Genomic DNA, 12,611 nt, shown 5'->3' on the forward strand with positions numbered 1-12,611 from the left:
TTCCGAGCTGACCTTTAAAAGTGAATCCGGTTACCGTGGAACAGAGATTCCCTTGACGAGGGAGTGGAGTGCTCCTCTTTTTTGAACCGTAAATGGTTTCATACTTAGCGTGTGTCTGAGTTGTTGACCGAAAATACGACAAAGTAAAGACTGTAAATGAGCACAAATGAGAAGACCGGTCATGGCGTCATACGCTTCAGGTTTTTCGTGCCCGCCCACAATAGCTTGCTTTTCACATGTGCCAGCCATTCGGAGCTGCAATTAAAAAATGGATATCCTGGAGCAAATGGGAGCTGGAGCCAATAAGAGTCGCATGATACCAAATAGGGTAAAATGCCTTTCTTCCAACCGACCCTCCAAGGGTTGTCTCCGAGAGAACGAGACTGGGGCACCTTGATCGTGGCCTTGATAATTTGTCGATGGTTGAACTGTGCAACTAAATGACGCAAAACAACCTAAGGGTAAAGGAGATTGAAATCGATTCCAAGGAACCGCTCGGCTGGTGTTCACCTAGACAGAAAACGAAGAAGGAAAAAAAGAGCCACCGAAACTACCAGTTGTTTCCCACGCGAAAAGAATGAGGGCAGCGCATAAAAAATTCCTATAGGGTGATGGTTTCTACCCCACACAGCGTCTGACTTGAGTTTTCTTATTTTTCAGTCGTGATCATGGTTTACCCAAAGCACTTTTTTTTTCACGCCTTTTTACAAATATATTAACGCTAATAAATTTGTGAAGCCATTGAATTACATTTGTCACTCAAAGGTGATTTATTTCGCGGTCTTTTTGTAACGGTACATGCGTCATTTTGCTATGAGGAGCATAATGACTAGGGCGAAATCGGGAACGATGTTCTCCGATCAGTCCCCTTGGAGACTGCAAAAGGCAACCTGGTGAGCGGGGTCTGAAAGAATGACGACGAATCCCATGTGGGGCAGACCTGCTTTTCCGTGAGTGGTCGAAAGCGTCTACTCCGATCGGAAGAGACGCTTTCTGAAAAAGACGAGGTAAAACCGATGTGGGGAATATATATAGAGGGGTCAAAGATCGCCTTGAACGATAACTCTATCTTTTTTTTTGTTCCTTCTATAACTTATTATCATTATGGTTGCTTCCAGACCCGGTTCCCCTTACACAGGCCGTCCTACCAGCTCTTGCTCGACCCACACCAAGGTCGAGGAAGAATTGCATGAAGTTGCCGGTATTGATTACGATAAGGTACCATTATCCTACAGTCGCATACCGCCTGATGATCATTCGGGGCTACATATTGGTGAACTTGGTGTACTTACTATTGGCTTGGCATCATGTTATTATAGGTTACTATCAAGCGCAACCCTTCTGTTGCTGTCTTGTACGAAGAAGCTTTGACCTATGAACAAGGTACCGTGATTTCCTCCGCCGGTGCTTTGTGTGCCTACTCTGGCAAGAAGACTGGTCGTTCTCCCAAGGACAAGCGTATCGTCGAAGAAGAAACCTCTTCCAAGGATATCTGGTGGGGTCCCGTCAACTCCCCCATCTCTGAACAGGTCTTCTTGATTAACCGTGAACGTGCTGTTGATTATTTGAATACCCGTACTCGTCTCTACGTGTTCGATGGTTTCGCCGGTTGGGATCCCAAGTACCGCATCAAGGTCCGTGTGGTGGCTTCCCGTGCCTACCACTTGTTGTTCATGCGCAATATGTTGATCCGTCCCACCGAAGAAGAATTGGAGAACTTTGGTACCCCCGACTTCACCATCTTCAACGCTGGTGAATTCCCTGCTAACCGCTACACCACCGGTATGACCTCTACCACATCGGTGTCTATCAACTTCAAGCGTGCTGAAATGGTCATCCTCGGTACTGAATACGCTGGTGAAATGAAGAAGGGTGTAAGTATTTGGAGAAAAACTTGGCGATACAAGAAAGACAAAGGATCAAAGGAAAAAATTGGGTACTAAATGGTTGGGTTATTTAGATCTTCACTGTCATGCATTACCTTATGCCCAAGGCTGGTGTGTTGTCTCTTCACTCTTCTGCCAACGAAGGTCCCGATGGCGATGTTTCCCTCTTCTTTGGTTTGTCCGGTACCGGCAAGACCACTCTCAGTGCCGATCCCAAGCGTAAATTGATCGGTGATGACGAACACTGCTGGTCCGATCAGGGTGTCTTCAACATTGAAGGTGGTTGCTATGCCAAGTGCATTGACTTGTCTGCCGAGAAGGAACCCGATATTTTCAACGCTATCAAGTTCGGTTCCATCTTGGAAAACGTTGTGTTGGATGAAGAGACTCGTGTCGTTGATTACTCTGATGACTTCCTTACTGAGAACACTCGTTGCGCTTACCCCATCTACCACATTCCCAACGCCAAGCTTCCTTGCATGGGTGGTCACCCCAAGAACATCATCTTGTTGACCTGCGATGCTTTCGGTGTGCTTCCTCCTGTGTCCAAGTTGACTCCCGAACAAGCCATGTACCACTTCATCTCCGGCTACACCACCAAGGTTCCCGGCACTGAAGACGGTATTGTTGAACCTACCGCTACTTTCTCGGCCTGTTTCGGTGCTCCCTTCTTGGTGCTTCACCCTCAACGCTATGCCACCATGTTGGCTCAGAAGATGTCTGAACACAAGGCTAACGCCTGGTTGATCAACACCGGCTGGATCGGTGGTAAGGCTGGCGTGGCCAAGCGTTGCCCTCTCAAGTACACTCGTGCTATTTTGGATGCTATTCATAACGGTGAATTGGCCAATGCTGAATACGCCCACTACGATGTCTTCAACCTCCAGGTCCCTACCAAGGTCACCAACGTTCCTGATGAGCTTCTGGATCCTCGCAAGATCTGGATGGGTACTCCCAAGGAATTCGATGAATCCTTGCACAAGGTGGCCGGTATGTTTGTCGAGAACTTCAAGACCTTCCAGGATGGTGCTTCTCCCGAAACCTTGGCTGCCGGTCCCAAGTTGTAAATTCGCTCAGAAAAGAAAATAAGTACCCTCTCTTTCCCAAATCCCAACTTGTTTCTAATATTTCATCGCATCTACCCACTTCTTTATTATTCCTTCTCCATCACATCATTTCCTATTATTTCCCTTTTTTTTTTCTTTCTGTATAATTTGCGATCATTTAGAATTCTTCCAATCAATTGTCCATTGATGGAATAAAAAAGTATATATTTGTCTTTTGTATCATCTATCCAAGAACTGGTTCTAATCATGTTTAGTGTTGAACTGCTGAGCTCCAAACCAGTACTTCTGATATGGCGGAATCTTTTTTTAGGGAATATCAGGGGTTGCTATTCTTATTCCTTTTCGGTTCCTTTTATAGTCGGTGGCACACATGATTAAAGTGATGGGTGATGCATAAAGTAAACTTTTCTGATTGCAGGATAAGGTAAATTTGAAAATAATGCAGAAAGAGGGATACGTATTGCTTGAAATAAAGGGGGAGTAACGAGTGTCAAAACTATATTTCCAGCCAAAGATGGAGATTCAAGGTTGACACGATGTTTGGGATTAACCGATATTATGAACACATGGTTTTGAGGATCTCTCAGGGGATAAGACCTTCTGAGTACAAAATGGCAAAGTTGCGAAATCGATCGAAAAAAAAGGATCGAATGGGAACCAATCAAAAGCTTTGTTTTCATCCATTTCCCTCTAACTTGTGCTTTGGTGTTTCTCGTGGTCCCATCTCCTGCTTCAGGCCATCATCGTTTGCGTCTTTTCAAAAGTCGCTCCTGTGTTCCAGCTATTCGTTTGCACTGACAATTGGCATTCTTATGATCATACGTTATTATTTCTGATGGGGCTGTGCGTAAAACAATGATCAACAAAGCAGATTTGTTTCTAGGACGTGGGGAATGTCGGAAAATTCCTTTCCTTTGCGTACTTGGACTCAGTGAGTCTCAATCAAGTAACAATTTTATTTATTGTTTATTAGCTATTTTATGGCTAAATAGTCGACCATCACAAGGGCGGCTGTCTGTAAAGGAATCACCGAAATATCTCATGCATATATGAGATTGTATGCATATTCTGATTTTCGGATGGTTTAGAGCCCTCTATCCCTTATTTTGAGCGGTGCTGTATTTGCATGGTCCTACTTGACAAAGTTTCTGCACTATACTGTATCCTGTGAAGATCATTATCCGGGGCGGGCAAATGAATGGGGATTGACTACAATCATTGACTTGTTCATTATGCAATTCACGGATCATACGCAAAAAAAAAGGACTTTCAAATGATGAATCATTTGTCAAATGTTGTCCATGATTTGTATACTAATTCATCATCCATAGAATGACCCAGCCTAGCACCTATCATCAGCTTGTAAAAGGTCTCCCCCCAAAGCTGGCATGCGAGGCAAAATACGTGGTTGGCTTCAGGACATTACGATCGATGGGTCCTGGATCATGTTCATACATCATATGGAACATATGAACCTTTCTCGCACATGATAATACAATGACTGGACACATTCACATCGAATGATTGATTATATCATTTATTTTGAATATTTCGAAGGATTTATCCGTGGACACGTACTTCCAAGGTCAATTCGAACAAATAAAATGGTTTCTTCAATTCAATGATGGATTGGCTGAACGACATCAGTTGAACAATTACAATAAAAAAGAAGAAAGCAGGTGATTTTGGCGTAATACGATTGGTGGCGAATGGGCACTTATTTTCTCCCATAGAAATATTTTATTTTATTTGTAATTTCATCCCTGAACTTCGTTGTTCACAGGGTGACGATTTTTTTTTTCATGCCAATCGCATTAAAGAACAAACCAAATTGGGAATTTCATTCCGTGCTGTTGGGTCCGTCACACATGCAACACCGTAAAATGGTTTTTTTTTCTGTGCTCAACCAAAAATCCACAACACAGTATAAGCTTTGACTAATTACGACTTTTTTTTTAGTTGATTGCTACGATTCATTCCCCTTCTTGAATAACCCCTCTTTTGGTCCTATCTAGCCACATTCGTCATAGTACAAATAATACTTAAATATAGAGGGGGGATATAAGAAACAAAATATGAGAAAACAATGAAATAAAAAGGAGCGGTCAGTTACTGTATAATGGATCTACTACATGTCAGGTCAGGTATAAAGAGAAAAAGCAAGGGAATAGTATAACTGCTGGTTAAAGGTAGAAATATAGAAAAATAGGGTATTATTTTTTCACTGCTGGAATAAGGATAAGAAAAAAAAAAGGTGGTTGCATGATATATGTACATAAGAATTGAGTGATAATTTTTTTTTGGTTTTTTTTTCTGTTGGATTCGATCGGATTCCATGTTTTTCTGCTACTTCAGGATCTGGAGTTCTTTTGCAATCTTTTACCTTTTTTCCTTGAGAAATTTTTTTTTTGGGGGCATGCAGATGACGGAAGAATAGCGATAGTAAAAGGAAGGCATGCATTTCATAAGCGTAATTGGCCTTGCAAAGCTTGCAATTGGCGTTTGTCTTCGCTGGAGGATAGGTTGCACCAGTTAATGTCTTGAACCAAGAGAGGCGGTTGAGCTGGCATCATCATAGGTTGGAACGAAGGAGAGGCGAGATCGGTGACATCTTCATCGGAGGAAAATGGGGAAGACGATAATGAGAGTGGCGGTGACACGGGCGTTTTACTGACGGAGGAGGTAGCGATGGTGGAGACTTCAGTAGGAGTAGAGATATGATACTCCATGGTAAGCGGTGGGACAGTTGAACACGAGAGATCTTGACGTAAATTATGAAGAGTGGCGGAATGACCACCACTGGTGTCCAAGGGATTTAATTCAGGGTACAGTCCTTTGGGAACTTTAATGTGAGATAAGAGGGGATGCTGCGATGGCTGGGTAAGACGACCGGCAGCAATATCGGCTTTGGTGTAATAAGAGATGAGATGGATCTTTTGATTTGTGGCCGTACAGATCGAGAAACTTTGCTTGATCAAACCTCCGGATTTGTAGGAACAGCTGGAAGCCGCTTTGGAAATTGGTAGATATGACGATTGCGATGACGACGACGACGATGAAGGGCGGCGTGGACGGCGTTTGGTATCCAGTTCGCGATAAGTCAGAAAACTGCCGAGGACTCTACTGGGGGACCATGTACGACCATCGGTCCAACGTCGCATGCCAGCTTCCCGTTCATCCCATGCAAATACCGATCCTGAACGTATATTCAGTCGCTCTTTGCTACTTAATCGTCGCTGCACACGGCTCAGTTGACCACGACGACAAGCTTCAAACACGATGAGAGCATCCTGCGGGGTCTTAATATAACCAACGAAAGTTTCCATATTTGGTGCGTAAAAAAAAAGCAAAAAGAAGGGGGGAGAGGAAAAAGAGATAAAACGGAAGGGAAAAAAGGAAACCAAAAAAAAAAAAGATGAAACTTTATAAGCGATCAAAAAGAGCAGATCAAAATAAGCAGACACACAAAAAAGCAAAAAGGCAAAAAAAAAAAACAGATTAAAAAGTGATTACTAAGATGGAGTCCAAAAAAAGAGGCAAAAAACGAAGATCACAAAAAGAAAGAGGGAGATGATGATAAAGAGAAAAAAAAAAAAAAAGAAAGGGAGCTAGAGGGAAAAAAGAGGGTTATAAAAAAGCCAAATGAACAAATGGCTATTTATAACAGGAAATTTTAAGCTTTTTTTTCTTCGTTCCTTTTGTTTTTCACTAGTGCAATTTAGGTCATTTTGAGGGGATTCTAATCCATCGACGCTAAAATAAAAAATCCGCATTTTTTATGCAGAGGGGTTAAATCGACATTTTTTAGTTTAAAAGCATGGATAATGTCTGAATGGGGAAAAATGTCGATTTCCAACGATACGTCATCTGTGGTCGAGACCGAATCGCAAATTTCTATGCCCTTCTATGATTTGTCTCGCTTTTTTCAACTTTCCCCATCTTTCTATTTCGCCATGACACCCAACCCCCTTTTTATTTCCCATCTTTTCAAATATTATACTTTTTTTTTCTCACCAACAAACAACAATGAACATTGAACAACATTACCAAAAAATAGGCTTTTTCTTCCCACATGCTTTTTGGACCTTTTTTTCCTTCTTCCTGTTTTTTCAGTTTGTTTATCAAAACAAATCATCCATGACCAGCTTCATACTTTCTAAATTTTTCTTGTTTCCCCATCCCCCCAAAAAAAAGGTCGATGTGGATCTCCAAAGGGAATAGTTTTTTTTTTTTCTGTACGATATACAAACAATAGTTTAAAATTGAAAATGGATCATGATATCCGATCCGTTGGGTCTCACGCTTTAAACTATAAAACCTTAAAAAATGGCATTATGACTTCTTGGCTTCCACCGATTCAACGTAAGGGATAATGTTCATAAAATAACCGATTCGACGGCATTCACTTCGGGCTTGCTTGGTCTCGTGTCCACATGCAACAAAAAAATAATGAAGACTAATCGACATCTACAAATACCATGACAAAAACAGCAAAGTTTCACATTAATCATCTTTTAAACTTTTTTTTCCCGTCCTCACCATGCGTTGATGGTGACTAGGAACCTTTTTTTTTTTTTTAGGTTTTCCTTACCAGGACATGCCACCTAAAGATAACACAAAAAACAAAGAAATAAGCATAACATGCGATCGGCGTCACCATGATCTCAACCCCATCAGTGACATCGGTTGAATCATTCCTCCCTCCTTTGGCGTCTTTTTCTTATTCTCTGTTATCTTACCAGGCATGAAGCTGAAAGTTCGGTACACCATAGTCATAAATGAAACATAGGTTGGAATCAAAGAGCCAAACCCCAATGGCTGCAATGAGATAATACGTGCCGGTATGGAAAAGTCGGCGGACTTCGCTTTTTTGCACTTGCCGATAGGATTTCCACACAAACCAGAAACAACTCCACATGACAACTCCGAAACTAAATCTAATTTAGTCTTTTCGCCAAATCGTCGATGGGGAGGGATAAAAAGGCTTCTTTTCTCCATCGATCGAAGAGTATTTCACTTACGACGTTTGGAACATATAGAATTGAGTGGTGCCCTTGGATTGACTGGTCACGTAGGTCGCCAATCCACAGTAGCATGCAATGCAGATACCATACAGGTGGCGTTCATATCCGTGTTCTTTTAACAGAATCCACAGCAGGTAGCATGCGGTCCAAACCATCGGAACCTAATTATTATCATTGGTGAGACCATCCGCCGATTGTCAAAAAAGGGGCAATGGCCTTTTTTTTTTCTCTTTTTTACCTCATCCCACATTTGATGCTCAAACTGTAATGTCGCATGAAACAAAACACTGATTGGATATCGCCATCGACGATATTTAGCGCAACATTCGGTTTGGCTTACTCATCCGACTTTTTATCACGCGCTCATTACCTGCCAATACCGACGACAATGATGAGGAGGTAAGCACCCGATATCCGCCAACCGACCGATCGATGATGGAACCCCACACCCAAAAGCCCTAGGACAATCATGGCTAAACTCTAAATAACAAGGGGGACGAGAAGCGAGCGCCATTTGGTTATTTCTTAATCATGTCCTGTTTCTACTACCTTGATGACCGTAAACTTTGTTCCCTCCCCCTCCCCTTTTTTTTTAACCTTTCCCCGATACATACAGACAGAGTATTCCACCATTCTGCTACGTAGTACCAATGCGTATAATTCTTTTCACACCTATACAGAGCATACTTTTTTTTAGTCATGATGATTCTATTACTTTTATAGACGTATCTCCGACCAGTCAACAGAGCTTGTTATCGGTCCCCAATATCCGACGGGTTCAACATCCAGCAAGTTGTTCGTCATGATGTCTGCTCTTCACCAACAGATGAAGCTCGAATTGTTAAAGAGAATAAAGGAAAAATGGAACGATAAAGTGAAAAACGAACTCAGTTTTTCTTCTTTTTTCAAGTCACGAAAAACTTGTACGCGTGTGTCTCATTGCATGTTCAGAAATATCAAATATTCATTTCGTCTATCCACGCTAATAAGGCTGAGAGTGTCGGTTGTTTCGTGTCATTCTGCGCCACGACATGGTCAATCTCATCTTGCAGAAAAGTCAGCGATGGAGGCAGGGTCGTTTGTTGCGAAATGACAAGAATAGGAAAGTGGGGTTCAAATTCGGATAACGCCTCGTTTGCCCAAAAGTTGGGCTGATCCCGATCGTGCAGTTGCTCAATCATGGCTAAAGCCGAAACGGGCTGATTGGCTACAAACTTTCTGCAGAGACCCCAGGAACCTTTGTCAAAGCCGACAAGGAGTGGAGGGAAAAAGCACCGATCGCGTGCAATGGTAACAAGATCTAAGATAGCTGTTTTAGTATTTTGGTGATTTTATCACCTTGTTTCTTTGGTGACGGAGGACCTGCCTTGATAATAAGTGTTGAGCGAGTCTTTTTTTGAGGATTCTAATTCCTCAGATGAATACAAGGCCGTCGTCGATTGATAACCGAGTTCGCTGAATCGTCGTTGCCATTCCGTAGCTTCGTGTGATAAACTTGTTCCTATCAGGAAAATCGGCGTCGGTTGTTTCCGTTTGCAGCTGCTGTGTGCGTCGGCGTGAGTAACAGTGACTTTGGTGCGCTTAGACGTGAACACCAGTCGTAGCAGTCGTGGCCGTAAATAGTGCATGGTGCGAGAGGTGAATACCGTATCGCCAACCGCTCACAGACCAGGTGACTCGCATTTCGTCGATTGAGGTCCGCTGTTTGGCGAGCTCATTCAAATAAGAATTCAGCAATTAGGCGCGATGGGTTGTGCATTTTATATAGTCTCTCATCAAGGTTGTGCACAATAGTGGCCTGATTTTTTTCACAATCTTCGGGAGACGGTAGTGCATCAATTTCGTATCCGTTCTGTTAGCAAAATGGGGAGGGGGAGAACCTTCCCTTCTTCCCCCCCCCCTTTTTCATTGGTTCTGAACATGTCGCATTTCGTCATCGCTCACAGGCCATGAATGACTCCTGAAATGCTAGAGGTGGACCACATGCTGATGCAACACAAAAACAATTTAAAGTTGGGTCTGGTTGTACGTCGCGAGGTTATTCATCCATCTGGACCGATGCTCAGCCATGAGACGTTCTTAGATTCGTTGTTTATTTTGGTTCCTACGCATCATAATAGAAATTCCCCTATTCGAAACGCATGACATACATTCATGTTATTAGAACCCTAAAAGTTTTTCATGTTTTCAGGCAGAATATTTTTTTCCGTTTTTTACTGAATCTCGATCATGAGCAGAATTACGGTTTGGACTTCTGCGATAATTTCCGATTCAACTGCAGAATTTCGGTTTAAGCATCAAGACATTGCCTATTTTAGAGCAGCAATGATGCCATCACGTAATTCCATTCCAAAGATGTGCATGTTAATGAACTTTGACACATAACATACACACATATTTACATCCTTACAGTTCACTCCTAAACTGCGCCTATACCGGTTAACAAAGTGGGATTGCTTTTTACCGTTCATCTCTCATCCTTCCCCTGTCTACTCGATCTCGATTCAGCACGCATGCTTTACTTTTTATGGAAAATAACTCTTTGCTAATATTTTCTGCCTGAGCAGAATGAGCACCACACACACCAAAAAAAAAGGCGGCCTGCGTATGGACGGATAGCAACAAGGTTATAGTATGAGCAGAGATCCTGCCAAAACATTGCTGCAAATAACGAAAGCGGAGAGCGACGATGCATGACTGCAGTTCAAAACTCAATTTCTGTTCGGTAAAACTGATGGGAGAAACTTCGATCGATGCAATCGGTTGCCCAAACTAGGAAATAAGGATATCCTGTCCCTTGAAATATGTCGATTTCGATCTTTGGCCCGTTTCTAAAAGCTTGGATGATGCCATTGTTTCCTTTCCCATCGTTACAGCCTGCCGCCAAAGCTTATCTGAGGAACACAGTACTCTGCTTTGACCTTATTCCTCTACTTGATTCGTACAAAGTTGGTTTATCACGACGATGTAAGAGGCAAGGAAGCTTCCTTGCTGTGTTTTATTTGCGTCACGGATGAGAATACATCCACTGTATAAGCTATAGAACCAAACTGGTGCAGATTCCAAGAACATTCTCTCAGCACCCTATTGTCAAAATAGAAGAATCTATAATGCATGAGCCAAAAGGTCAATATTTCCTTACCAGTCAGTACAAATATGCAAGATGAAGTCATCGACAACTTTACCTTCTTCAAAATAAATTTTACATTGATGATCTCACTGGTCTCAAGGTTGTTTTTTAACGTATCTGCATAATCCTGCGACTCGTGCATCGGAGGAATCTCGTTGATCCCTCTCATAATGCTTTTCTCTTGATGATTTCTAATAATAACGACAGCTTCAGGTCCCCCAAAATAAGAGACGATTGGTTTTGCTCACTCGGCAAAACGTCTGGATGGTCTCATGACAAGGTTACTCGATTTGATTTGATTAACTACTAATTTGGATAAGAGAACTACCCAGTTTCGGGTTAATGTAGTTCACCAAATTCAACCGATTTGTTAAAGTGCAGGCCTTCAATTACTGATAACCACCGCTGTGTCCTACAAGTCGTTTTTTCAGAACACATAATACTGAGGAGAATGAACTCGTGAAGTTTTCGCAGGCTTCACACTGCTTGACTTCCAATCAGATGAGAAGATCTATTTGAAGGTCATGCTATTCAACGCTTTTTTTTTTTTTTAAAAAAAAAAAGCAAGGCTTTTTAAATACCATGGAGCAATGCCATGGCAATAGGCCATTTTCTCCATGGTGCCGTTCACGCGTTTCATCCAGCAATGGCATGGCTATGAGTGGATCCTCCCGTGCGGGTTTGTATTTGCTATATTGTATTTGATTTCGCCATACAATGAAGGAGGAAAATAAAGTGCGTCGCGAATTCTGAGAAAAACATCGTCCTCACGGATTCGCTATATCGAGGACATGTCACACACATCAATGGGCCACCCTATTACCTGTCATTTCATGGCTGGTATTGGTGCAATGGCTGAGAAAGAAAATCGAGAGCATCTTTGCTAAGATCGACGAGCACACGTGCAAAACCGCTCGATTTAAACGGCTTGTACAACCAGCATTAAATGAATATATTGTTCGCAGAACTTGGTGATTTCTTTTCGTTCTTTTCCCCATGGCATCCAAACAAATTGATCCGTCGCAAACGGGTGCGGTTTCATCACGAAGCACCGGATTTCACCAGCGTAAAATATCCTTGACAACGGCATGTCCACCTACGGGTCGCCCAGACTCAAAGCATCATCCATCCTATGCCAACTTTCTCAATCAACAACTGTCGGCCAATCCGCTGTCACCATCATCCTCTTACTGGTATAAAAGGCTGTATCGATGGCGGATTGTGCGGGTCATCGTATGGGCCTACATTCTTCTCAGCGTCGGATTATTCACTCTACATATCCTGTCCTCCATTTGGCCCACGGAATCAAAAGGTAAAAGCCAGAAACAAAATTTGTCCTCCTGTTGCTTGTTTTGTTTGGCATGTCAATTTCGTACACGAGGAATTGAACAGAGGCAAAAGCAAATAACACCAGCAAGTGGTGGTCATGTACTGAAAGTATACTGACACATGATTCCAAGTACATCAGACATCGCTTTCCTCCCAGTATTCGCCATCAGAACTC

The 12,611-nt window shown here is 42.4% G+C and overlaps 6 protein-coding genes across 6 annotated transcripts; 2 read left to right on the forward strand and 4 right to left on the reverse strand.

Moving 5' to 3' along the window:
- Positions 1 to 1,104: 1,104 nt before the first annotated feature.
- On the forward strand, positions 1,105 to 2,953 carry BYT42DRAFT_591393 (phosphoenolpyruvate carboxykinase [ATP]; the record flags this gene model as incomplete). Its single annotated transcript, XM_051570537.1, has 3 exons — positions 1,105 to 1,218; positions 1,320 to 1,874; positions 1,961 to 2,953. 3 exons carry the CDS (start codon positions 1,105 to 1,107, stop codon positions 2,951 to 2,953), a joined length of 1,662 nt encoding a protein of 553 aa, XP_051428320.1.
- A 2,462-nt stretch (positions 2,954 to 5,415) lies between these two features.
- BYT42DRAFT_487622 (Gti1/Pac2 family-domain-containing protein) lies at positions 5,416 to 6,279 on the reverse strand (the record flags this gene model as incomplete). The annotated part of the gene is made up of 3 exons (XM_051563815.1): positions 5,416 to 5,564; positions 5,706 to 5,953; positions 6,005 to 6,279. 3 exons carry the CDS (start codon positions 6,277 to 6,279, stop codon positions 5,416 to 5,418), a joined length of 672 nt encoding a protein of 223 aa, XP_051428321.1.
- A 643-nt stretch (positions 6,280 to 6,922) lies between these two features.
- On the reverse strand, positions 6,923 to 8,537 carry BYT42DRAFT_18821 (ceramidase). Its single transcript, XM_051562451.1, has 6 exons — positions 8,348 to 8,537; positions 8,216 to 8,264; positions 7,975 to 8,138; positions 7,693 to 7,884; positions 7,545 to 7,557; positions 6,923 to 7,420 (listed from the first exon to the last, which is right to left on the reverse strand). Exons 1-6 carry the CDS (start codon positions 8,446 to 8,448, stop codon positions 7,286 to 7,288), a joined length of 654 nt encoding a protein of 217 aa, XP_051428322.1. The 5' UTR covers positions 8,449 to 8,537; the 3' UTR covers positions 6,923 to 7,285.
- On the reverse strand, positions 8,450 to 8,858 carry BYT42DRAFT_18851 (uncharacterized protein). Its single transcript, XM_051562453.1, has 2 exons — positions 8,714 to 8,858; positions 8,450 to 8,649 (listed from the first exon to the last, which is right to left on the reverse strand). Exons 1-2 carry the CDS (start codon positions 8,779 to 8,781, stop codon positions 8,523 to 8,525), a joined length of 195 nt encoding a protein of 64 aa, XP_051428323.1. The 5' UTR covers positions 8,782 to 8,858; the 3' UTR covers positions 8,450 to 8,522.
- BYT42DRAFT_18845 (uncharacterized protein) lies at positions 8,705 to 9,700 on the reverse strand. The gene is made up of 2 exons (XM_051562452.1): positions 9,344 to 9,700; positions 8,705 to 9,277 (listed from the first exon to the last, which is right to left on the reverse strand). Exons 1-2 carry the CDS (start codon positions 9,603 to 9,605, stop codon positions 8,934 to 8,936), a joined length of 606 nt encoding a protein of 201 aa, XP_051428324.1. The 5' UTR covers positions 9,606 to 9,700; the 3' UTR covers positions 8,705 to 8,933.
- A 2,244-nt stretch (positions 9,701 to 11,944) lies between these two features.
- BYT42DRAFT_18925 (uncharacterized protein) lies at positions 11,945 to 12,604 on the forward strand. Its single transcript, XM_051562457.1, has one exon. The coding sequence runs from the start codon at positions 12,104 to 12,106 to the stop codon at positions 12,551 to 12,553; it is 450 nt and encodes a 149-aa protein (XP_051428325.1). The 5' UTR covers positions 11,945 to 12,103; the 3' UTR covers positions 12,554 to 12,604.
- The last annotated feature ends 7 nt before the right edge of the window (positions 12,605 to 12,611 follow it).

The sequence above is a fragment of the Radiomyces spectabilis genome (genome assembly GCF_025331425.1).
Source record: "Radiomyces spectabilis strain NRRL 2753 chromosome Unknown BYT42scaffold_1, whole genome shotgun sequence".
Lineage (NCBI taxonomy): Eukaryota > Fungi > Mucoromycota > Mucoromycetes > Mucorales > Radiomycetaceae > Radiomyces > Radiomyces spectabilis.